Source organism: Mustela putorius, unplaced genomic scaffold (genome assembly GCF_011764305.1).
Source record: "Mustela putorius furo isolate JIRA1106 unplaced genomic scaffold, ASM1176430v1.1 tig00003896_pilon_pilon_pilon, whole genome shotgun sequence".
In the NCBI taxonomy this organism is placed as follows: Eukaryota; Metazoa; Chordata; class Mammalia; order Carnivora; family Mustelidae; genus Mustela; species Mustela putorius.
In genome coordinates, this window is record NW_025422045.1 from 3,026,694 (window position 1) to 3,053,233 (window position 26,540).

Consider the following 26,540-nt stretch of genomic DNA (forward strand, 5'->3'; position numbering starts at 1 on the left):
TTAAAAGACATTATCCTAGTAAGGTGTGGTTCATTAACTCAGTTTAAAGATACTATCTTTGAAATGGCAGCCTTCAGCATTAATGACAAACTACATATGCTTTGCACACTCCTGGTCAATTTCACTTGCCTTAGTTTACTTAAAGGAAAACCAAACTGCACCACAGCAACAAAACGAACACTGGCAGTCACTATCACTGCTTAACTGGCTTCCATGGTCCAAGCACTAGGATAAACGTTTTCTATACAGTAATGTATTTATTTAATTTATTCTCCTAACTACTCTGAAACTATTATCCCCATTCTATAAAAAAGGGAACTGTTGCTCAAAAGCTAATCAGATTACAAAGCTAGTGAAGGCAGTGCTTCAGTTTATTTTTTTTTATTTTTATTTTTTAAAGATTTTATTTACTTATCTTTATTTTTTAAAGACTTATTTGTGGGGCACCTGGGTGGCTCAGTGGATTAAGCCTCTGCCCTGGGATCCAGCACAGCATTGGGCTCTTTGTTCAGCAGGGAGCCTGCTCCCCCCCCCCACCCCGGCCCCACCTCTCTGCCTACTTGTGATCTCTTTCTCTCTGTCAAATGGATTAATAAAATCTTTAACCAAAATAGTAATAATAATAATAAAATACTAAAGACTTATTTGTCAGAGAAAGCGAGAGGAGAGAGTGCATGTGCATGCACAAGCAGCAGGAGTGGCAAGCAGAAGGAAAAAGCAGGCTCCCTGCCGAGTAAGAAGCCTGCCTGGGGACTTCATCCTAGCACCCTAAAATCAGAATCAAAGACAGATGCTTAACGAACTGAGCCACCCAGGCATCCCAACAGTGCTTCAATTTAAACCCAGGCCTATTCCCACCTTTCGAAACCCACAAAGCCATTAGATCTGTGAGTGGCTACAATGTGCCAGTTGTTAATGCTATCTCTTTTAATGTAAAAAGAGGCTCCAAAAGTCACACCCACAAAATGTTTAAAGGTAAGCCTCCAAGATTATGTAACCTGCCCCATGACAAATAGGCCATAAGAGGCAGAAGTGCACAAAATGGCCCAACTTTGCCATGCCTTACTGTTATAAACAGCTGTACCACACAAAAGCACTGGACATTTATCAGTTTATAAACATAAAAACCATGAGGACAAAATTTTCAAACATATAGTGATGAAACTATAATAATAATTTGATATGTTTCAAGAAAAATGAAATTTTACCCTCTTCAAAAACTGATTTAAATTTTGAAACAGTATAAGAATATTCTACTTGATGTCTCAGGAATGAGCTGACACCATTTTTTATTCTGTACATTTAGAATGAAGTCATGAACTTTATAAAGACATCTTTGATCATTCCAAAAACAAACAAGCAAAAAAACCCTGAAATTTTACACTCTAGCTTTTGACTGTTTTCATAATCTGTAACTTGGGGCTTACTTAGCACATGCTGAAATTAGAAACTATATTATAATATCTTCCTTTATGAAAAAAGGATCATCCTTCCCCCATACAAAATATAACTCACATTTTAAAAGGCTCTGATGATCACCATCTAGCCCAGAACCTAGTACGACATTATATAATGAACAGATAGATTTCCTGACTGATAATGGGAGTATCCCTAGGTTGGATATAACAAGGTCTGGATTTCTATTCAGCCCTCACTGGAACACGAAGAGGTGACATGGCAGTCAAACTAGCACCATGTACGGTCGGTCCCATCCTCTCAGTAAAACTGTAAACTCCCAACTTCAATGATGCTAGAGTATCTATGGATTCCTAACTTATGTCACAGATGAGAGATAACTTATAAGAAAAACCAAATCCCCTTTAAATTCCAACAAGCAACACTGACCACCTTCGGCTCTTTTTTGTACAGTCAGTAACCATCTCTATTTCCAGTTCCCATTTATGCCTGTGCTAGCAACACTCCTAGAGAAAATTAATCTGGTAATCTTCAGTCCTTCAAGAACTCAGCCACATGCCACAGAAATGTGTGTTGATGCAAAAAGAAAGTGGTATGACTGGGAAGAGGGCGCTAACTTAAAGTTTAATGTAAGAGAAGCTTCACTTTTTTTTTTTTTTAAAGCAACGTCTACACCTGGCATTGAGCTTGAACCCACAACCCTGAGATCGAGTCGCATGTTCCACCGACTGAACCAGCCAGTCACCCCCAAAGCCTAACTTCAATGCTCTGAGAAACAAAACTAGAAAATAAGCCGAGCAATAAAGATAGTCTGAATAACAAAATACAAATGGAAGCAAAATTAACTTTATCATATTTTAAATTATCACAGTAGTAACACATGCTGTTTTTGAAATTACATAACTTCACATAAAAACACTGCAATATTCTTTGCATGATTTTAGTCTAAAGTAAAATGGCAAAGCAAAATGTATACACCAAAGGAAGAGGACGCTAGAAATACTTTCTTAATTATGCAACATAAATGCATACAAGTCCACAAGTATTTAATTTTAAGAATTAAGGATAATTCAGAATTTCCCGATTTTAGAGGAGTATGACAGTATATGCATCATGTATCAAACTATATTTCCCAGTGGCTTCTGGGACAGGGCCTCTCAATCAATCACAGAAATATTTGTGCAATGAAACATGCATATTCATACCAAATGAGATAAATCAAGACTATAAATACATCAAGACCATAAATAGCTTCACTTTTGCCAACAAACTTAAGAAAAAACTCAAGATTTTCCGAATTTTTGTATTTCAGAATTATGAATAAAGGATTCTAGGTCATAAATTGGTTTTCTCCTCCAAAGGTAAAGTAGTCCTTCTAAGGATTTGCAATTTTCCTTTTCAAGTTCAGAAATACGTCCAAAACGAAACTCCACTCAGTAAGTAGATTTAAAGTAATCTCGCCCAAAAACTTTGTTGAGAATAACTGTTCCGCATAAACATTTACAAAGCTATAAAATATAGAAAACTTCAGTCACAAAATTGCTGTTTGAAAAGTGGGGGGACTCAGAATATAAGCAAAACTGAACAAGACTGTTTCCAGCAACCTCTCCCCAAAGGCATAACTGCATGCGGTATCTTAAAATAATCAGAATATGCTTTGTGTTGTCTGCATACAACTGCATGCAGTGTTTTTGCATCTCGTCTATTAAACTGATGTTTTACTAATGAAATCTTTCTAAATGACCTTATATGTTGTCTTAAACACTGCAGTTATCCAACAGATCATTTTATTGTATTTTTATCCAACACTCATTATTGTATAATGAGTGTGCAGATAATTCACACTCATTATAATAAATCTAGAAAATACCAACAGCATATTTTTTTTAAATCTGTTAACTTTATCATCTGAAGATAACCAAATTCAACAGAAACACACACACAAAATAAATGCACATGAGTACACACAAGATTTTAATTTAAAAGGCAGCAAAAATGTAACTCAGTTTTTAATGGGTTATTTTTCCAGTCCATCAATAGAGAGAAAATACTAGCTGACCCGAAGCCTCACTGTCTGAATCAAATAAAGCAATGCGGAAGTTTTTTGGAAAATGTAAATTATGCAATACAATTTGCAAACTGAGAGGCAGAAAGAAATGAATGAAAATGATACCAAGCTTCAAGCTCTCGTCTAGAGCAGTCAGTGGTTCTTAACTCTACCTGCATGAGAATCACCTGAGGAACTGTTAGAAAATAACGAAGTCTGTGTCCCCAACAGAGCAGCCAAAATCAAACCTCTGGGGAGGCAGAAGCCTGGTACCTGTATTTTTAAGAACTCAAATGACTCTACCATAGAGAACTACTAGGACAACTGAGCCTAAGTAACTAAGTGGCTAGAATGACAAGAAAGTATGAGGAAGATTATTGTTTTCAGCTTCTCCAAACTATAGAAAGTTTCAATTCTCTCTGCCTTTGACAAAACACCATGTATGATGTGAACCTATTTTAGTTGTTGAAAAGGGGGTAAAAATCTGTAAACATAAATCTTCTATGAGTACGTGCACATATACGTACACAACTCAGATCAACATATAACACCTGATAGATTCAGGGTGGTGGAATTATAGGCAATTTCACCTTTTAGTGCCTTTCTGGATTATGAATTTTTTTTAATGAACATATTTCCCATTTATAATCTGGAAAACACTATTATAAAGCCATAATAATAATAATACTATCCCAGGGTACCAGATCTGCCATGTAAAACTACCTCAGGCTGTGGAGTTCAGGATGTGAGTAATTAATTCCTAAAACTGCACAACTTCAAGGCCTTTTTATATGACATATATGTGAGAACTTTAGCATAACTGATTAGCCAGGAAATTCCACCCTTGTACCTTAAACCATTGTTCAACCTCTTCGATAAAGTCATTTCTGATGCCACCAACTAATAGTATTTTTCCCCTAATTCCTGGACAATTCATACCTCATTTTATATGAGTTTGTGAAAGAGGAGATAGTCTGAAGCCCTCTGCTCCTAATTCAGAAGGCAGAGAAGGACTAACTTGGGAAAAATGCACTGTCTTAAAGTACTAGAAAAATTTTCCTACATTGACACACATCACATTTGACACAATAAAACAGTTGAAAAAAGTACATGAGGGCTTTGATGATAAATATACTCCACAATATAAACTGCAGAAAACAAGCTGCAGGTTTTAACAGCAAAGGCGAAAGGTTTGATTTGGTGATGTGAAAACGAGGCTGGACAATAATCCAGCAAAAGTTTTAAGGATTTCCAACACAGTTACAAAGTGGTAAGGAATAAAAGGATGTTGCAATGACTCACATGTTCTGGGTTCTGGATGCTTTACACATCAGTGCCTAAGGAGGACCCACCAGTGCCATTGAGAAAGGTACCTCTGGAAGTAACAGACTATTGATCTCTGATATATGTGCTTCCAGCAAAGAAACAGGCAATTAAAACAAGCACCAAAAGAGGGATCTTTAAAAGCAGTTAAGAAAGCCATCATACGGCCCTTAGTATTCATTCAACAAATATTTTTTGAGTACCTATTCCACTCCTAGCACTGTGCTGGCCATTACAGAGACTAATGTAAACAAAAGGCTGTGTCCTTACCCTCACAAAGTTTCTAGCCTAGTGGGTATCCAAAAATATTTATGACAATTCTATCCCGAAAGCCCTTCTCAATGCCACAGTTCTGATTAGTTTCCTTAACACCCAAACATACTGCAATTAAAAAAAAAAAAAAGGCAAGAATTAAAGTATACTAAAATAATATATTATGTTAAATGCATTTTATGTGGTTTACTTAACAGACACAAATTTCAGAAAGTTTTACACAGTAAACATGTAATTCTTTACATTATCTGAGGTATTTTCCACACAAAATTAGGCATTAGATGTCTGGATAAACCTATAACCCCAAATTACACTTGTTTCTACAGGAGGAAAATAAATCAGATTTCATGTAGTGGTTTGAACCTTTAATGTGCATGTACTGCACATTAAAACATCAATAGTATTGCATTATATATAATTCTGAATACTATACTGATTAAAGCCACATAAAATAACTTTTGCTGAAGTTTAAAGGTGACTCTAAAGGTTGAAAATCAAAAGAATGTGGTATACCATCGTCAGGTAAAGCAAAAGAAACTTTAAATCTATAATCTCTAAAACAAGTTAATGAGGAGTTAGCTCTACCTGTTTAACCACTTTCTTCACACACACGCCCAAATAATATGACAATAAATCTCCCCGGTAAAGCTTTCTTCTTTGTTACTTATTAAAAAGTTCATAGCAAAGAGAATTGTAAAAAAGACTCAGAAGGGACAACCAATACAAGCTACAAACCGTTTCACTGTTAACCACATGCAAACAGAATTTATAAACAATATTAGAACTATAACACTATCAACACTTATTACAAGCACAAACTTGTTTTAAAAATATTCTAAAATATAGTCAAGAATACAGATCCCCTTTCCTCTAATCTGGCTAAACACAAGTATTTTAACATAAAATTTTTTAAATACTGACCCTTCATTTATAAGAGAATAAATTTAATATTTCACCTGAGTAATTGATCCACACCCATTAAGCTACTCTCTTGCTTTCTTAATATCATTTAACTTTTACTTGATACCTTAAGATTATCATACGAATTATTCATTTTCCTGACAAGCTATTATACGCTGTATCTTGCTGATGTCTATATGACTACCCCTAAGTAATCCCTTTCTTTGTTCTCCTTTTCTAATAATCTGTCCTAAAGAATATTTATACTGATGGAGCACCTACGAGCTTTACAGTTCCTTCTTTGCACATCTATTTTAGTTGAACAGAAAACATTTTTCTTCTGACTCCTGACCATATATAATCATTAAATTTTAGAACTAAAGGAGTCCTACAGATGATCCAGTAAAACTTTCGGTTTTATTAAAAAAAAAAAAAAAAAAAAGAACAAACAGATCACTGAAGGAAAGGTGGTATGACCAATAGGAAGTTATTTTCAAGGTAGAGACTATTGAGCAAAATAAGATTTGGAATGTAGTAATTCAGCAATTAGACTGAAAAACTGACATCAGATTAAAATATTTAATTTCTTGAATCCTTGATTTTAAAACACACTGTTATTTTTAAGTTTCCATATTCAAATTTGATTTTTACTCTTTTTATACTTATTTTTATTATTATTTTTAATATTATTTTAAAACTGAACTTAAAATAATCTTACTCATAAGCATCTTTAATTGCACATTAATTCAAACCAGGTTCTTAGACTGGGATTTACATTGCGTTCTTTGTAATTCACAGAATTTTCAGAACAATAATAAATGGAATTTAAGGAGTCAAGAGCTACTTATCATGCAAGTCCTAGAATAAGTCTCATGAAGTACTCAGTGATTACATGTTACAACTTCTAACTAAAGACCACAAGACACCTTAATATCAGTGTTATGGAAAAATTAAAGTTCAAGTATCCTAATAATCCATATAAAAGAAAAAAATTAACAAACTGATCATATATGTATATATACACACACACTGTATATATAGAAAATAAAAACTTCTTAAAATTCTACATTGCTAAAAATTATTTCTAAGGGTAAGACAAATGAAGTTCCTAATAACTGAAAAAGAGACACACAAATAAATTAAAAATAGGTGAGAATGCACATATCAGATGAAGTTTACTTTCAGTGCTAAAATCCATAATCAGCTTGAATAATCTGGAACTATGATTAATACATAGCATCTGTTAAACAATCACAATGTGCTAAATAAACTACATGAATTAAAATCACTATAAGAAATACAGTTAATTCCTGTTTTACTTCTTTCCAAAATTTCTATGCTTCATTTTGAAATAACTGGTTTGTAAGCATAGGCTTCTCAGCACCAGCTTCTCTCAACACAGGGAAATGTATCTCTCAAAGTGATACACTGAGTCAGGGTTACATTAAAAGCCACAGACCTTCAAGATAACTTTGTTATTCATCTAAACTCCAGTTCCACCTCCGTCATTCCCATCCCACCCAGGAAATACTCCTTATCCCTGTTCAGTTTCCTCTGGCACAAAAGGGGGACGCTTGCAAACCTATGAAGACTCAAACAGTGAGATGGCGTCAGATCTGCCTGGTCCTAACTAACACCTACAGACTGCTTAAGATCCAATGTTAATATTTCCATCTTTTCAACGTTAATCCATTCAATCATTTTACCCTAGTTACAGTCAATCTGGTCCACGGCAGACAGAGCAGTATTTGGGTACTTGGAGCAGTAAGGAAAGTTAGATTTTTAAAAATTCTGCAGCTGTCCATGACACACTCCACCTATTGCAAACAGGTACCAGGACGCAGATACCCACATCATGTTCACCCTCTGCCACTGTCTTTATAAGAAGGTGGGAGAAATTTATAATTATTCAAGTCAAGACTTCAACTACCAGAACATTTTTTTAAAAAAATCTAAGTCCCATTTATACTGTCAAAGTGTTAATTTAAAACCACTTTTCCCTATTCATTAAATCACCATATCCTGGAAATATATTCTGGCTAGTTTACAAGTTAAAAATTTAAAATTTTGAACATATCCCTACAACTTTTTTTAAAGCTAATTAATCATGGATTTTTCCCTACGTTGTTAGTGAGGTCTTTTTGAATTTCCCTGAAAATTAGAATGTATAATAGCATAAATGGAAATTAAGTTCACCAAGTCAAACAAAATACTAAACATAAAGGTTATAAAATTTAATATACTAGAAAAAACAGCAGGAGCCAAGGTGAAAGATTTGGAAGGAATTCCATCAATACTCTGCCAATTGTGGGGCAAGGTAGACATGTATTTAATTGTATTTTATTCTTCAGGTCTTCACACTATGAAAGAAGAAACATTATGAAACTGGACTCTGTGATTTTTTGGGAAGCAATAAAAAAACTGGTCTCTTTCAGGTCAGCTTCAGCCAAATCTTAAGGGCTACAAGTTATCCAGAGCCTGGCAACAGTAACTTTTCTTCCTTGACCCAAGAAGGCAGAGTGCCAGAGGGAAATAGCAAAGAGTAGCACTATATAAACAGGGCAAGTGGCACAAGAGCAGAGGCAAGTTATATAACCAAAATATATTTTAAAATATGTTCATAACTCGTAACAACCTTTGCCTTTGGTTGGTTTCTTGTTTGGAGTATCAGTTGAAACAGTTAATTCAATATTATCTGGATCGCCTCCTTCCTCTTCAATAGCCTACATTAGAAAGAGAAGTTAATATGCTACACAATCTATCTAAACTTATTTTATAAAAACGAAAAAAAAATTAGCAAACCTCAAGCCTCAAGACATTAGAATTGCCAGTCATTTCATAAACCGACTTCAAAAAGAGCAATTAAACTACACGAGTAAGAGAAACTTCCACGGGGATTATCATTAGGTATCAAAATCACAAGGAGTTTTAAATTCTACCGAGTCGAAATAATTAAATATCACGTTATCATACTGAACAAAAGTCTAAATATTCTCAATTGCAGAAAAGTTGCTAGCTATGAAAGTAAATAACTAAAAAGAGTTTTCCTAATTTCTAGAATGCAAACTTAATTTCTCCTCTACTACAATTCCAACGCTCACTCAAATAAACCAGAAAGATAATCAGGGATGAAAAAGCAGATTACTGCTCTGATGCAAAAACTGAAAACCCAGCGGAAAACAAACCCTCTCTCTCACCCACCCCTCAACTCCCACTACCAATTCCCCCCCAAGATGGGGAGGAAACGGTTGGGCACAATTAAACGGTAACTTCACAGAAGTCACCAAAGTAACCAGTCCCCTCCGAGGCCAAGAAATGCACGCGCTCACCACCGCTAAAGACTGGGGACCGAGCGCCTCCCGGGTCTCCACGATCGCCCTTGGGAGGCCGCGCCGGCCGTCGACAGCCCTCGCAGCCTGGCGGGGACGTCCCGGGGGAGGCAGGGGCGCGCTCGGCTGCGACGGCCGGTCCCGGGCGGCTCGCGGGCCCCTCGCAGGCCCAGCCAGGCTCGCGGGGGCGGGGGCGCCGCGGAAGGGTCTTTACCCTACTCGCGCGCGCGGGCGCCGCCCGGGGCCTCCCCACGGCGCAGCCCCGCGGGCCCCGGCGGCTGCGGGCGGCCGGGGGCTGCGGCGGAAGTGGGGGCTCCGAGGCGCGGCCTAAGCTCCCATTCCCGGACCTCGCCGGGCCTCACCTGCTTGAGTCGGGAAACGAGCACAGTCTTCACTCCGGTGATGTCTAAGTTCCGCCGCTTCAGCTCGGACTTGAGATCGATGACCCGCAGATCAGTGATCTTTTTACCTTCCGCCTGACCCGAGGCGGCCGAGGCTGCCACAGCACCGGTAGCGGCAGCCATTTTAGAAGAGCAGCGCGCTGCCGAGGCAGCGAGTGGGCTGCAGGGCGGCGGCAGCAGCGCCAACTTCGACCCAGGCCTCGGCGGCCGCCGGCGCCGCGCAGCGCTGCGCACAATGAGCCGCTGGCCCCGCCCCCTGTCCGCCACCCCAGCGCAACCTGCAGCCGCAGCCAGCACCCGGATGACGGGCGCGCGTGCGCACTGGCGCGGGCGACGGCGTCCGGCGCGCTCCGCGGAGCCGGCCGCGGCCACCTGGGCGGCGCGACCCCTTGCGTGGGCTGGAGGTCAGGCACGTCCAACCGCACCAACGTCCGCCGTGGCGCCGTTCTCCCGGCGCTTCGTTAGCCATTTTCTGGCAGCGTCTGGAGTCTTGAGCAACAAAAGTGTCAGGCACTTCACGGCATGGATAGTTCGAGTGTTACTCAACACAAACCCAGGGGCGTGTGCGCGCCCTGAACCTCTTCCCGGGAGATACTTTATCACTCCTGCTGAATAATCGAAAAAATGTGGCCAGTGTGCACTAACGAATTAGGTTCCCCGAGTTGCAATCAAAAGGCCAGAAAGAAACCGTACAGCAGTTTTAGAAAATAAAGAATATAAAGGGCTCTAAGGGTTATAAGACTATAAAGGGCTGGCCTGGGTGACAGGTCCCACTGGCTGGCTGGGGAAAACCATGCCTTCAGCCCAGAGAGGCTTAGTTGATCCCAGGGCTCTCCCGGCTCGCTGGAAAAACAGGACAACTTCCCCTCTGCCTTTGCCTCAGTTTGCCAACCCTTCCGGTGGACCTGAGGGCGCAACACGAAATCGATCACTGAATGAGGAAGTTCATAAGTACTTGTTATCGTTCTCATACACTGTGTTCACTGTTTTGCGGGGGGATCCCAAGAGCAATCACCGTCTTCTTAGGAAGGACCGGCCTGTGCAAGTGAGTACGTGTTCGTAACTTTAGTCGGCATTATTAACAAAGCGTAAGAAGAGTTCTATTCTGGGACGCCTGGGTGGCTCAGTTGGTTAAGCAGCTGCCTTCAGCTCAGGTCATGATCCCAGCGTCCCACATCAGGTTCCTTGCTCAGCAGGGAGCCTGCTTCTCCTCTGCCTCTGCCTACCATTCTGTCTGCCTGTGCTTGCTCTCTACCCCCCTCTCTCTCTGATAAATAAATAAAATCTTAAAAAAAAAAAAAGAATAGTTCTATTCTATAAATCCATACACTTATTATGACGCACAATTAAATAGACTGTCATTTTCTGATTTCTAAAATTTAAATTGATGAGGTCTGTCTCCTTTTATGGTTTTTTTTTTTTCTGATTGACTAATTAGATCAGGAGAAGAAAAACTGGACATAATGAAATAATACTTGACATTCGGGTAGTTCTTTACAGTTTATAATGCGCTTTGACATGCAATAACCCTCTTAATCCTTCTGAACTCTGTGGGGTAAATCTATGCGAGGCTTAGAGAGATTAAATGACTTGTGCATGTTCACATAGCTGGTATGTGGCAGAACCGGTGCTCAAATCCAGGTCTCCTGATTCCAAGTCCAGTTCTGTGTCTACTACAACTTGATTCACAGTCATAGAATTTTAGAATTCAAAGGATCTTTAGAAACCTGGCACAGTTCTCTCTCTCTCAACAGATAAAGATTTTTAGCAATTTATCTGGAGACCCACAACTAGTTATTGGCCAAAATGACACTGAACCTGAGATCTCATTCCAGCGTGTTTCCCACTAAGCCACCACCTGCCTTGTGTCCACTAGTGCACACTGGCCCGCCTTCTGAACACATGTGAATACTTCTAAAGACGGGTTGTACTAACCAAAAACTAATGTGATAGTTAAAGTGAAAGAGTTTTTCTTGGGGAGCCTGGGTGGGTGGCTCAGTGGGTTAAAGCCCCTGCCTTTGGTTCAGGTCATGATCCCAGGGTCCTGGGATGGAGCCCCACATCAGGCTCTCTGCTCAGCAGGGAGCCTGCTTCCTCCTCTCTCTCTGCCTGCCTCTCTGCCTACTTGTGATCTCTGCCTGTCAAATAAATAAATCTTTAAAAAAAAAAGTTTTTCTTTGTCTTAAGACAAAATTTAATAATGGAGTTATCTTTAAAAAGGAGATCTATGCCTTCGGATCTGTTGCACTTGAGAAGGATGTTTCACCTGCCAAAATGCCAAGAATGTTTAACCCAAATCTCATGATGAGATTCTAAGGCAATTGTAAAGCATTCAGCAAAATAAAAGCTCTAAACTCTGCAAAAAAGCAGTATCATAAAAGTAAAAGTAGTTGAGCAGTTCTGGAATGAAGATCACTGAAGGGATGTGAAAACTAAATATTGTGTGTGATTGTTGCTCGGATCTTGGATTTTAAAAAAAGCTACTAAATGAACAATTGGGAAATGTGAGACAATTGGGAAATTTGACTGTTTATTCGATTGCATTATAGTACCAATGTTAAATATCTGGAATGTTGTATCAAGGTTATGTTGAATGTCATAGTTCTTAGGACATACTTGCTGAGGTTCTTAGAAACGAAGTATCTTTCTGTCTGCAATTTACTTTCAAATGGCTTGGATGAGGAGAACAAATGTGGCGATATGTTACAAAGCACTAAAGTGAGTGTAGCAAAATGTTAATAATTAAGGAAACAAATGTGGCAAATTTTAATAATTAGGAAATCCAGATGAAGGGCATAAGGTTGTTAACTGTCTACTGTTTAAATTTTTTTTTTAAGTTTGAAGCTAGGGGCACCTGGGTGGCTCAGTGGGTTAAGCCGCTGCCTTCGGCTCAGGTCATGATCTCAGGGTCCTGGGATTGAGCCCGAATTGGGCTCTCTGCTCAGCGGGGATTCTGCTTCCTCATCCCGCCCCCATCGCCTGCCTCTGCGTATTTGTGATCTCTCTCTGTCAAATAAATAAATAAAATCTTTTTAAAAATTAGGTTGAAGCTATACATAATACATACATAAATCTATTTTTTGTGATAGAAAATAAAATGGAGGAAAAATATTTTTTCCACTTAACAAATAATTTTGTCATTTAACCTATGATTTTTGGTTTTTGAAATTACTTATGTAAATAATTCACTTTTTTAAAAAAGATTTTATTTATTTATTTGACAGAGAGAGATCACAAGTAGTCAGAGAGGCAGGCAGAGAGAGAGGAAGGGAAGCAGGCTCCCTGCTGAGCAGAGAGCCCGATGTGGGACTCTATCCCAGGACCTTGAGATCATGATCTCAGCCAAAGGCAGCGGCTTAACCCACTGAGCCACCCAGGCACCCAATAATTCACCTTTAAATTGATGTTTCTTTCTTTTTTTTTTTTTTTTTAAGATTATTTATTTGACAGAGAGACAGGAAGACTGAACATAAGCAGAAGGAGTGGGAGAGGGAGAAGCAGGCTTCCTGCTGAGCAGGAAGGGATCATGGGATCATGACCTGAGCCAAAGGCAGACACTTAATGACTGAGCACCCCAATGGGTGCTTCTTTTTTTTTTTAATATTTTATTTATTTATCAGAGAGAGAGAGAGAGAGAGAGAGAGGGAGAGCAAGCGAGCACAGGCAGACAGAATGGCAGGCAGAGGGAGAGGGAGAAGCAGGCTCCCTGCCGAGCAAGGAGCCCGATGTGGGACTCGATCCCAGGACTCTGGGATCATGACCTGAGCTGAAGGCAGCTGCCTAACCATCTGAGCCACCCAGGCGTCCCCCAATGAGTGCTTCTTTAGTATGATGTTTTTTCCTGTTTTCCTGCATCAAGAATACTACTTAAAAGTAATAACCTATATTTTATTGTAGAAAGCCACTTGCCATTTATTGAATACTTTTGCACCCATTATGGGTTTCGTTTTTGTTTGTTTAAAGATTTTATTTATTTATTTGACAGACAGAGATCACAAGTAGGCAGAAAGGCAGGCAGAGAGAGAGAGAAAAATGCAGACTCCTCGCGGAGCAGATAGCCCGATGAGGAGCTGGATCCCAAGACGCTGGGATTATGACCTGAGCCGAAGGCAGAGGCTCTAACCCACTGAGCCACCCAGGCGCCCCTTGTTTTTGTTTTTATATAAGCTCATCATTTAAGAAATATCTGTTGAATATTTACTATCTGCTAGGCTAGCCAGGTTCTAGGAACATAATGATAAACCTGATCTATCTTGTTCACCATTGTGTGGGCTCCTAACACAATGTAGACTCTTAGTAATAAATTGCTTGAAGGAGAATAGACACAGTGCTCTGACAGCCTATAAGAGGAAAATTTAACCCCTAGAAGGATAGATAGAATGTTCTTTATTTTATAGACAAGAAACCTGAGGTTCAAAATGTCAATAATTGGTCCAAGAGTATAGAGTTAGTAAAAGGAGATCCAAGATGATTTCAAATCCATTGCATTTTTTTTTTGTTACAATGTCTTGTTTTCCATCAAAGTTTATTTGCTAGTCCCAAAGAGAACTTTCTGCCTTCTTCCTAGTGCTAATTCCCAGTTTCTACTATTCATTATTTTTTTAAGAGAACTGAGTGTCTGCTTACCATCTTCCTATCCAATATCATTGTTTCTTATCCTCACTTTCTAATAGGCTTTAAAAAACGTTCCCATCTTCTGATCAGGAGGGAGACAAACCATAAAAGACTCTTTTTTTTTTTTTAAAGATTTTGTTTATTTATTTGACAGAGAGAGATCACAATAGACAGAGAGGCAGGTGGAGAGAGAGAGAGAGAGGGAAGCAGGTTCCCTGCTGAGCAGAAAGCCCAATGCGGGACTCGATCCCAGAACCCTAAGATTATGACCTGAGCCGAAGGCAGCGGCTTAACCTACTGAGCCACCCAGGCGCCCCCCCCCCTTTTTTAAAGATTTTATTTATTTATCAGAGAGAGAGAGGGGGAGAGAGCAAGCACAGGCAGACAGAATGGCAGGCAGAGGCAGAGGGAGAAGCAGGCTCCCCGCTTAGCAAGGAGCCCAATGTGGGACTCGATCCCAGAACGCTGGGATCATGACCTGAGTGGAAGGCAGCTGCTTAACCAACTGAGCCACCCAGGCGTCCCCCCGCTTTTTTTAAGCCATAAGAGACTCTTAATCTCACAAAGCTAACAGGGTTGGGGGGTGGGGGAGAGAGAGGGTGGTGGGGTTATGGACTTTGGGGAAGGTATGTGCTATGAAGTGTGTAAACCTGATGATTCACAGACCTGTACCCCTGGGGCTAATAATACATTATATGGTAATTTTAAAAATTTAAAAATATATTTAAAAACTTTCCCATCTTCCAATATATTTGGTTGGCCCAAATATTTACTATTGGCAGGTGTTAAGATGTTGTGTCCTTCCCCTAATGAAAACTGTATAGCTTCTGGTAATAACTGAAGAGGTAAATCAGACAAATCCCCCCTCTAAAAATAACAAAAATACTTGACAAAATAGAAAGTTCAAATCTGTTTTCTTACTGATTTTCTATGTCGTGTTATATTAATTACTGTGAGAGATGTGTTAAGAATTTCACAACAAGGGATGCCTGGGTGGCTGTCAGTTAAGCGTCTACCTTTGGCTCAGCTCATGATTCCTGGGTCCTGGGATAGAGCCCCATGTTGGGCTCTGGGATATCTAATAGATTTAGATAGAAAATCTTACACAGTTATGGAGGCTAAGAAATCCCAAGATCCTCCATCTGCAATCTGGAGTTATATCTTGGTGTATGCTTTGTTTGTTTGTTTGTTTGTTTGTTTTTTAAGGCTTACCTTTCTTTCTTTCTTTCTTTCTTTTTTTATTTGACAGAGATCACAATATGCAGAGAGGCAGACAGAGACAGAGAGGAGGAAGCAGGCTCCCTGCTGAGTAGAGAGCCCAATGTGGGGCTCAATCCCAGGACCCTGAGATCACGACCTGAGGCCAAGGCAGAGGCTTACCCCACTGAGCCACCCAGGCGCCCCTTGGTGTATGGTTTTAATAAAAATGTATCCCACTTGGGTTTTGTTGAACTTCTTGAATCTACAGATCAAGATTTCCTGGTGCTCCTGGGTGGCTCAGAAGTTAAGCATCCGACTCTCGATCTCAGCTCAGGTCCTGATCTCGGGGTCCTTAGGTCAAGCCCCCTGTTGGCTCCATGCTGGATGTGGATGCTACTTAAAATAAATTTTAAAGGGTGCCTGGGTGGCTCAGTGGATTAAGCCACTGCCTTCGGCTCAGGTCATGATCTCCGGGTCCTGGGATTGAGTCCCGCATCAGGCTCTCTGCTCGGTGGGGGACCTGGTTCCTTCTCTCTCTGCCTGCCTCTCTGCCTAATTGTGATCTCTCTCTGTCAAGTAAATAAATAAATAAAATCTTTTAAAAAATAATAATAATTTTTAAAATGTTAAAGAAGATTTCCTGACCTTATATCCACAAAAGTCAGTGGTATAAATCCAACCCAAGTCTGAAGGCCAGAACACCAGGGGAGCCAGTGATGCAAATTTTAGTGCAAGGACAGAAAGCTGATGTCCCAGCTCAAGCAGGGAAGTTTGATGATTTGAAGGTCAGCCCTCAGGTTTGTTTCTTCTCAAAAGATAATATTAGAAGAATATTATCATGATCTTGGATTAGGAAAAAAAACTATACGGATACAAAAGAACTAACTACAAAGGGGAAAAAAAGTATTTGGCTACATTAAAATTAAGAATTTCTGCTCATCAGAAGCAACCATTAAGAGAATAGAAGGGAAGCCATGGAGTGAAAGATATTTGTAACACATATAACCAATGGTGGGTACATAACTAGAATCTACAAAGAACTCCTACAAATTAAGACACCAATTCAGTGGGGCGGTGGGGGGATGGCCAAGCCTTTTTTTTTTTTTTTTTAATTTGTTTGAGAGGAAATGTGAAGGGGAAGAGCAGAGGGAGAGGGAGAGAGAGAGGCAGACTCTCCCCTGAGAGAGATTCCAACACAGGGTTCTGTCCCAGAACCCTTGATCTCATGACCTGAGCCGAAGGCAGACACTTAACCAACTGAGTGACCCAGGTGCCCTAAAAATGATCAAGTCTAAAAACATACTTCACCAAAGAGAAAAGTCGGATGGCATACATACACACAAACACAAATGCATACGCACGTGTAGGTGATCAATCTTATTAATAATCAGGAAATTATATCTTATAACTGCAATGGTATCTCTTTATACCCTGGCACAATGCCTAAATCAGAGAAACTAACAACGCTAAGTGTTGGCAAAGATGTGGAGTAACTGGAACTGGGATTAAAAGGGAGTAAAAATGGATACAACCACTTTAGAAAAGCTTAGAAGGGTGCCTGGGTGGCTCAGTCATTAAGCGTCTGCCTTCGGCTTGGGTCATGATTCTAGGGTCCTGGAATCCAGTCCCAAGTTGAGCTCCCTGCTCAGTGGGGAGTCTGCTTCTCCCTCTGCCGCTGCTTGTATTCCCTCTCTTGCTGTCTCTCTCTCTGTGTCAAGTAAATAAGCGGAATCTTTAAGTTAAAAAAAAAAAAAAAAAAAAGGAAGGACGGAAGAAAGAAAGAAAAAATAGTTTAGAATTATCTAACAAATTTAGAGAACCACATGTTTTTTGACCCAGAAATTCACTCAAGTAAATAGTTTATGGGAAAACATACTACATAGTAGTAGTATTTGTAATAGCCCCAACCTAGAAACCCAGCAAATGTCAATTAATAGTAGAAGAGGTAGGGACACGTGGGTGGCTCAGTGGGTTAAACATCTGACTCTTGGTTTCAGGTCAGAACATGATCGCTGGGGCAGGGGCTCAACCTGGCATAGAGCTCTGAAGTTAGCATAGTCTGCTTGTCCCTCTCCCTGTCCCCCCCCATCTCTTTCTCTCTCATAAATAAATAAATAAATAAATAAATAAAACACCATATTGTGTATCTATACCTACACATCCAGGAAGCCAGACACAAGCCTCCAGCCCAGATACTAGAAGGCAGAAGCATCCAGCACACATGATCTCAGATAAACAATCCTCCACAGCTCAAGCTGAATTTAGAAACCTGGGTATTTCCCCTGAGGGGTTGCACTTTGTGATAGAAAAGAACTATCTCCTATTTGTGATAGGAGGTACTGCAATACCAGGTCAAATGCGTGGAGTAGACAAAGCAAGCTCCTATTCCATCTCCTTGGTCCAAAAATCCATTTAATAGATTGTCCTCAGATAGAGGACATATCATATTAAACTGAAAAGAACAGATACTGCACTTGATCTTAGCCAAAAGGCCAAAAAGTAATTGCTTAACTTTTATTTTTTTGTTTTAAAATAATTATAGATTCACAGGAAGTTACAAAAATGGTAGAGTTCCCATGAACCCTTCATCCAGTTTCTCCAAATGATTACGTCTCTTGTAACTATACTATAATATTGAAATCAGGCATTAATATTGGTATAATGTGTGTATATATTTTTACATTATTTTTCTCATACAAAGATTCCTGATGCACTTTAATGAAGACCCAGAACTATTCCATCACTACAGATATTTCCCCGTGTCACTTCTTTATAGTTACACCCACTCCTTTCTCCCACCCCCACAAGCCTAACCCCTTGGCAACTGCTGATCTATTCTCTGTCTCTGTAATTTTTTCACTTGAACAATGTTACACAAATGGAATCATAGAATATGTGATCCATTGAAAGTATCTTTTCTTTCCTTAGCATAAGTCCCTTGAGATCCAAGCTGTTTCATATGGTAACAGTTTGTTCCTTTTTGTTGCTGAGTAGTTTTCCATCATATGAATGTACCACGGTCTGGGTTTTGTGTGAACTCTAGTCATTTTTCTGGGGCAAATGCCCAGGAGTGTGAAAGGCATGTCAAAAACAAAAGCTTAGTATTGCTAATAAAAAGAACCTCCAAGGGGCGCCTGGGTGGCTCAGTGAGTTAAGCCGCTGCCTTCGGCTCAGGTCATGATCTCAGGGTCCTGGGATCGAGTCTCTGCTCAGCAGGGAGCCTGATTCCTCCTCTCTCTCTCTGCCTGCCTCTCTGCCTACTTGTGATCTCTCTCTGTCAAATAAATAAATAAAATCTTAAAAAAAAAAAAAAAGAACCTCCAAAAGTAGAAAACAAATAGTCATGCTGTATGTATGCTTCATTTTTTAATAAAATGCCAGACTCTTCTGGTGTGGCTTTACCATTTTATATTTCCAACAGCAATTTACGAGACTTCTAGGTTTTCCATATTCTTACCAGTGTTTGGTATTTTCACTTTTTAAAATTTTAGCTGTTTTATTAGGTATGTAATGATGTGTCATCAAAAGTTGGGACTTTTAGGGGCGCCTGGGTGGCTCAGTGGGTTAAAGCCTCTGCCTTTGGCTCGGGTCATGATCCCAGGATCCTGAGATCAAGCCCCGCCTTGGGCTCTCTGCTCAGTGGGGAGCCTGCTTCCCTCTCTCTCTCTCTGCCTGCTTCTTTGCCTACTTGTGATCTCTGTCTGTCAAATAAATAAATGAAATCTTTCAAAAAAATTCTTTTTAATGGGGAAGTATAATTATCTCATCACCATTTGTTGAAAAAACTATTCTTTCCATGCCGAATTAGTCTTAGCAACATTGTTGATACTCAGTTGATTGAGGATGCCTAGGTGGCTCAGTTGGTTAAGGGTCTGCCTTCAGCTCAGGTCCTGATCCAGGGGTCCTGGGATCTAGTCGTGTGTTGGGCTTCTTGTTCATTGGGGAGCCTGCTTCTCCTTCACCCTGCTCATGCTCTCTCTCTGATAAATAATTTTTTTTTAACAAAACAGAATAAACTCGGTTTATCTATTTCTAGACACTGTTGTGCTCCTTTGAGCCACATGTTTATCCTTGCAGGATTGCCACACTGTCTTGGTTATTGTAGCCTTATAATAACTCTTGAAATTAGATAGTGTGAGTACCCAAATTTGTTCTCCTTTTTGGAAATCATTTTGCTCTTTGAGATCCTTTACATTTCTGTATAAATTTAAGAATCCATTTTTCAATGTCTATGAAAGATCTTACAGGATTTTAATTGGGACTGTGATGAATTTATAGATCAATTCAGAGAATTACATTTTAACAGTATTGTCTTCCAAATGTGTATGTGGTATTATCTCTCCATTTAGTTCAATCCTCTTTACTGTCTCTGAGCAGTGAGTAATAACCTTCAACATACAAACATTGCATTTATTTTGTTAGATTTCATCACAAATATTTCATGTTTTGATGCTATTATAAATTATATGATTTTCTTAGCTTCATTTTAAAAGTACTTGTCAACAGTATACAGAATACAATCAATTATGGTACATTGATCCTGAGTCCTGATACCTTTTGAAACTTGCAAATTATAGCAACTCTTTTTATAGATTCTCTTTTTCTTTCCAGATAGACAATAACTCTTTTCTTCCAATCCATCTGACTTTCTTTTTTTTTTTTTTTCCTCCTTTGCCTTCTTTCAGTAAATTGAACCTCACAGTAGTGAGGTATACAAATGGTGAGAGCACATTTTCTTGCACTGTTCCAGATCTTAAGAGGAAAGTATTTGATCTTTAAATGTAAGTATGATCTTAGCTCTAGTTTTTTCTTTTTTTTTTTTTTAAGATTTTATTTATTTATTTGACAGACAGAGATCACAGGTAGGCAGAGAGGCAGGCAGAGAGAGAGAAAGGGAAGTAGGCTCCCTGCTTCACAGAGAGCCCGATGTGGGGCTTGACCCCAGGACCCCGGGATCATGACCTGAGCCAAAGGCAGAGGCTTTAACCCACTGAGCCACCCAGGCACCCAGCTATAGATTTTTCATAGATGTTCTTTGTCAAGTTTAGGAACTTCCCTTCTATTTGTAGTTTACTTAGAATTGTTATCATAATTGGATGTTGAATTTTGTTGTTTTAAATGTTTTTTAATATTTATTAATTTGAGAGAGACAGAGCACAAGACAGGGAGGGGAGGGAGGCAGATGGAGAGGGAGAAGCAGACTCCCTGCTGAGCTGGGCACTTGACAAGGGGCTGGATCCCAGGACATGGAGATCATGACCTAAGCTGAAGGCAGATGCTTAACCATATGAGTCACCCAGGAGCCCAGATGCTGAATTTTGTTAAATAATTTTTCTATATCTACTGGATGATCATATGGTTTTTCTTTTTTTTTTTTTTAAGATTTTTATTTATTTATTTGACATACAGAGATCACAAGTAGGCAGAGAGAGAGAGAGAGAGAGGAAGGGAAGCCGACTCCCTGCTGAGCAGAGAGCCCAATGAGGGTGCTTGATTCCAGGAACCTGGGATTATTACCTGAGCCGAAGGCAGAGGCTTTACCCCACTGAGACACCCAGGTGCCCTAAGGTCCATTTCTGATTGGGTTGTTTGGGGGTTTCTTTTAAATTTCTATCACTACTTTTTCTATTTATGGGATTTCTAATTGTATTTTATAATTTTATTTGTTTTATAATTTCTTGTTATTTTTCATAAACATGTGTTACTTCTTCATTGATCTCTTTGAGGATCTTTAACTAATTATATTTTCTTTAGTTTTAATGGAAAATTTCAAATATAGATAAGTGGGAAAAGCGTATAGCGAATGTTCATGAATTCATCACGCATCTTAATATGTCTCCCATCTCTTTTGTGAGGTTGGTTCTTTAGAAAACCTTGTCTTGGTTACACGAGACACACCTATTGAAACCCTTCTCACATGTAACGAGTTTCCCCATGTACATGGTACCGTTGGGATAGTATGGCTTCTCTATGTCATGCAATAACTGATCTCTTTATATCCATGGTTTTTGTCTTACCCAGCCTTTGGATTTCAGATAAGCTATACATTCCAATAGGACAGGAGGGGATGATATTCAGGAGGTTTTATGTACAGAATAACCCTCTTGCAAAGCTTATGTCTTGACTTGGTGAGAGATCACATGGTCCTAAACCTCCTAGAAGAATTTTGTAATAAGAGATTATGGGAGAGTTCATTACCAGACTCCACTTTGGCTTCTATATCAACCTCCCTCTCATATGTTTACTTTTAGTTGAGCTCACCTCCTTTCTTTTTTAAAATAAGTGCTCTCTACATCCAATGTGGGGCTTGAACTCACAACCCTGAGATCAAGAGTCACATGTTCCACCCACTGAGCCAGCAAGACACCCCAAGCTCACTTTCTCTCTCTCTCTCTCTCTCCTTTCTTTCCTTTCTTCCTTCCCTCTTAGATTGATTTGTTTATTTTAGAGAGAGAGATAGAAAGGGGAGGGTGAGTGGCAGAGGGGGAGAGAGAGAGAAAACTTCAAGCAGACTTCCTGCTGAGCATAGAGCCTGACATAGGCATCAATCTCATCAATCTCATCAATCTCATCAAACCCATCAAACCCTGAGATCATGACCTGAAACAAAACCAAGAGTCAGATGCTCAACCAACTGAGCCACCCAGGCACCCCTGACCTCCTTTCTTGAAGAGTTATAGATCTCACTGTGGTAAAGGTCACCCCAGCTTCCTTTCCTTCACAAAACTCACTATGGGAATTATTGTAGGGATGTTGTTAAGAATGTTTACTGTCATACAGTGTCCCTTTAATGGTGATATTTCTTTCAGGTTTCAATATAAGGAAAATTTCTGCTTCTGAGACATATTACCCTAATGACTCTTGTGAATCTTATAACTGATCACATTTACTCATTGGCTTTGACTGAAAGGATTCTAAAACTAAACTTGTGGCTCACATCTAAAAATTGTCCAGGATTCTACGGTATGTATTTCTTGTGTCATCTCATAACTAATTCAGGCTGAATTTTGATGACTTCCTTTGTCATTGTTTTTCTAAAGTGTTAATCTTTTTAAATTTCTACCCTGGTATTATTTTTATTCATGTAAGTCAAAAAATAAATGCAATTATAGAATAGGGCTAGGAATGTTTTCACACGCACAAGAAATGGTTTAAAGTAGCACCTGTATCACGGAATTAATGAATACTTTACATTTTTAACATAAAGTCATAGTTTCAGATTTTTAGATTGTATCTCTAAGCTTATTCTCATCATTAATCAGGTTTTTGTTACACAGTCCAAAAGTGGAGAAGTAGAAAATATTCGTCCTGGGGCGCCTGGGTGGCTCAGTGGGTTAAAGCCTCTGCCTTTGGCTCAGGTCATGATCCCAGGGTCCTGGGATTGAGCCCTGCGTCGGGCTCTCTGCTCAGTGGGGAGCCTGCTTCCTCCTCTCTCTCTGCCTGCCTCTCAGCCTACTTGTAATCTCTGCCTGTCAAATAAATAAATAAAATCTTTAAAAAAAAAAAGAAAATATTCGTCCTATAACAAACATTTTAATTTTATTTTTCTAATTTTTAAAAAAGATTTCTTTAATTTACTTGACAGAGAGCTAGAGAACACATGTTGGCAGAGCAGCAGACAGAGGGAGAGGGAAAAGCAGGCTCTCTGCTCAGTAGAGATACAGGGCTTGAACCCAGGACCCTGAGACCATGACCTGAGCCAAAAGCAGAGGCTTAACCCACTGAGCCACCCAGGAGCCCCAAGACCGATTACAATTCTTAAACATTCTTAAACATTCATACAGAGATGAGTAAAGCAAAGGTCATACAGAGATGACCTTTACAAGGTCACAGTAGAGTGAGAGAAGGGTAAATAGTTTAATAAAATATTCTAAATTCTCTAATAGTGGTTATAAACACAAGTTTATTAATACAAAGCGGGGAAACATGGACTCTAATTGCAAAGCTAAAGGAAGATTCAGAGGTTATGACATTGGCTTTGTTTTTGTGTTAGGGGAAAAGGTATTAGTCTTTTACTTTTAACTCTGATATTAGCTGAAAGTTTTTTAAAGATGCCTTGTTTTAGAATGAATGATTTAGAATTTTTTTTCCCATTCTTTGTTTTTCTGTAAGTTATCATGAAAGGGTGTTGAATTTTGTCAAGTGATTTTTTTTTAATCTTTAGAGATGATGATATACTTTTCTTTTTTAGTGTAATGATATGATAAATTACATTGATTGATATTTTATCAAACCACCCATGTATTCCTGTGATAAAATACACTCATTCATGGTATATTATTGTCTATTTTTATATATGGCTAGATTTGATTTACTAAAATTTTGGTAAAGATTTAGCCATCTATGTTCATGAGGGATGTTGGTCAAAGTTTTCTTATAATATATTTGCTCTTGGTTTTAGGGAAATGGTGTCCCCATAAATGAGTTGAGATTATTTACTTTTGTATTATCTATAAGAGTTTGTATAGGATTGGTATTCTTTGTTCCTTAAATATTTTATAGACTTCATCAGAGAAGTCATCTGGACCTCAAGTTTTCTTTAAGGAGTTTTAAAACAATGAATTCAATGTATGGATCTGAAATGAAATCCTTTTCCTCATTCGATGTTGGCAATTTATTTCTTCTTTTTTTTGTTAATCCTTAAATAGTCTGGTTATTAGTTTATCTGTTTTACTGATAGCTTAGAGAACCAGGTTTCACTGATTCCTATTACTTTTGTTTTCTATTTCATTGATTTCTGCTATTTTTGTGGGTTTTTTTTGTTGTTTTTATGTGTGTGTGTGTTTGTTTTTATCTTTGGCCCCTTTTCCCATTTCTCTTAACCTCCCAACCCCTGCCTTTGGCAACCACCAATCTGTTCTCTGTATCTGTTATCTTGTTTTTGTTTCTTTCTTTAGATTACACCTATAAGAAAGATTATACAGTATTCTTCTTTCTCTGTCTGACTTAATTCACTTAGCATAATGCATCAAAGTTCATCTATATTGTCACAAATGACAAGATTTCCTTCCTTTTTATGTGCTAATAATAATCCATCGTCTATATATACCACAATTTCTTTAGCCATTCATCCATCAGTGGATATTTAGGTTGTTTCCACATCTTGGCTACTGTAAATAGTGCTCGGTGAACATGAGAATACATAGATCTTTTCAAGTTGTTGTTTTTATTTTCTTTGGATAAATACCCAGAAGTGAAATTTCTCAATCATATATAATAGCTCTATTGTTAATTTTTTTAGGAACCTCTGTACTGTTTTCCGTAATGATTGTACCAATTTATATTCCTATCCACATTGTGCAAGGGTTCCCTTTTCTCTACATTCTCTCTGACACTAGTTATCTCTTGTCTTTTTAAACTAGTCATTCTGATCAATGTGAGGTGATATCTTAATGTGGTTGTGACTTGCATTTTCCTGATAATTAGTGATTTTTTTTTAAAGATTTTATTTATTTATCAGAGAGAGAGAGGGAGAGAGTGAGCACAGGCAGACAGAAGCAGGCTCCCTGCTGAGCAAGGAGCCCGATGTGGGACTCGATCCCAGGACGCTGGGATCATGACCTGAGCCGAAGGCAGGTGCTTAACCAACTGAGCCACCCAGGCGTCCCTGATAATTAGTGATTTTGAGCATCTTTGCCTGTGTCTGTTTGCCCTCTGTATGTCTTTGGAGAAATGTGTATTCAGGTCCTCTGTTCATTTTTTCATTGCATTGTTTGGGGGTTTTTGCAACTGAATTACATGCATATTTATATATTGTGGATATTGACTCCTTATCAGTGTATATAATCTGCAAGTATTTCTCCCATTCAGTAGATTGACTTTTTATTTTTATGTATTTATTTATTTTTAAAGATTTAATTAATTAATTAATTTGAGAGAGAGAGCATACATGAGTGTATATGAGGGAGCAGGCAGAGGCAGAGTGGAAAGTAGAAAGAATCTGAAGCAGACTCCATACTGAGCCCAAAGTCAGATCATGACCTGAGCCAAAACCAAGAGCTGGGTACTTAACCCACTATGCCACCCAGGCATACCCCCCTTTTTTTTGTTGACTGTTTTCTTTGCTGTTCAGCTTTTTAGTTTTTATGTAATCTCACTTGTTTTTCTTTCTGTTATTTTTACTTTCAGGGTCAGATTTTAAAAACCATCACCAAGACCTATATTAAACTTCCCACCAATGCTTTCTTATAGGGGTTTTATGGTTTCAGGTCTTATATTCAAATATTTAATCCATTTTTAATTGATTTTTGTATATGCTATACGATAGTGTTCTAGTTTTATTCTTTCGCATGTGACTGTTCAGTTTCCCCGACACCGTTTATTGAAGAGGCTATCTTTTCCCCATTGTATATTTTTGTCTCCTTTATTCTAACTTAATTGACCATATATTTGTGGGCTTATTTCTGGCTCTCTGTTCTTTTCCACTGACCCATGTGTCTTTTTAGGCCAATACCATACTATTTTGATTACTAAAGCTTTCTAAGTTGACCCTTGGACACAAGTTTGAACTGCATGGATTCACTTATAATGCAGTTTTTTCTATACAGTATAGTAATGTAAATGTATTTTCTCTTCCTCATGGTTTTCTTAATAACTTTTCTCTAGCTTACTTTATTTATAATAATATAGTATATGATACATATAACATATGTAATGTTTTAATTTACTGTATTATCAGTAAGACTTTTGGTCGACAGCAGGCTATTTGTAGCTAAGTTTTGGGGAGTCCAAAGTTACGCAAGGATTTTTGACTGCCTGGGAGTTGGTGCTCCTAACCCTGTGCTGTTCAAGGAGCGACTGTAATAGAGTTCGAAATCAAGGACCATCATGCCTCCAAATTTGTTCTTCTTTCTAAAGATTGCTTTGGCTATTCCAGATCTTTTGTGACTCCATATAAATTTTAGGATTGTTCTATTTCTGTGAAAAACAGCATTGTAATTTTGATCAGGATTTCATTGAATCTGTAGCTTGCTTTGGGTAATACGGACATTTTAACAATACTAGTTCTTTCATTTCATGAGCATGCAATATCCTTCC

General features: G+C 38.8%; 1 protein-coding gene and 1 non-coding gene across 14 annotated transcripts in view; both read right to left on the bottom strand.

Moving 5' to 3' along the window:
* The window catches only part of SLTM (SAFB like transcription modulator), a 44,135-nt gene extending 34,191 nt beyond the window's left edge, over positions 1 to 9,944 (bottom strand). For 9 of the 13 annotated variants that reach the window (XM_045067564.1, XM_045067562.1, XM_045067559.1 and 6 more), the window contains exons 1-2: positions 9,651 to 9,944; positions 8,595 to 8,682 (exon numbers count right to left, since the gene is read on the bottom strand). In XM_045067564.1, coding sequence (XP_044923499.1) covers positions 8,595 to 8,682; positions 9,651 to 9,812 — 250 coding nt within the window. In that variant the 5' untranslated portion in view covers positions 9,813 to 9,944. Of the gene's footprint in view, positions 1 to 8,594; positions 8,683 to 9,288; positions 9,452 to 9,650 lie in introns of those variants that run through there. The other 4 variants (XM_045067566.1, XM_045067565.1, XM_045067568.1 and 1 more) reach the window with 2 other exon arrangements.
* A 7,873-nt stretch (positions 9,945 to 17,817) lies between these two features.
* On the bottom strand, positions 17,818 to 18,007 carry LOC123388256. The gene has a single exon (XR_006602811.1). It is a non-coding gene; the product is annotated as a U2 spliceosomal RNA (small nuclear RNA).
* Positions 18,008 to 26,540: the final 8,533 nt, after the last annotated feature.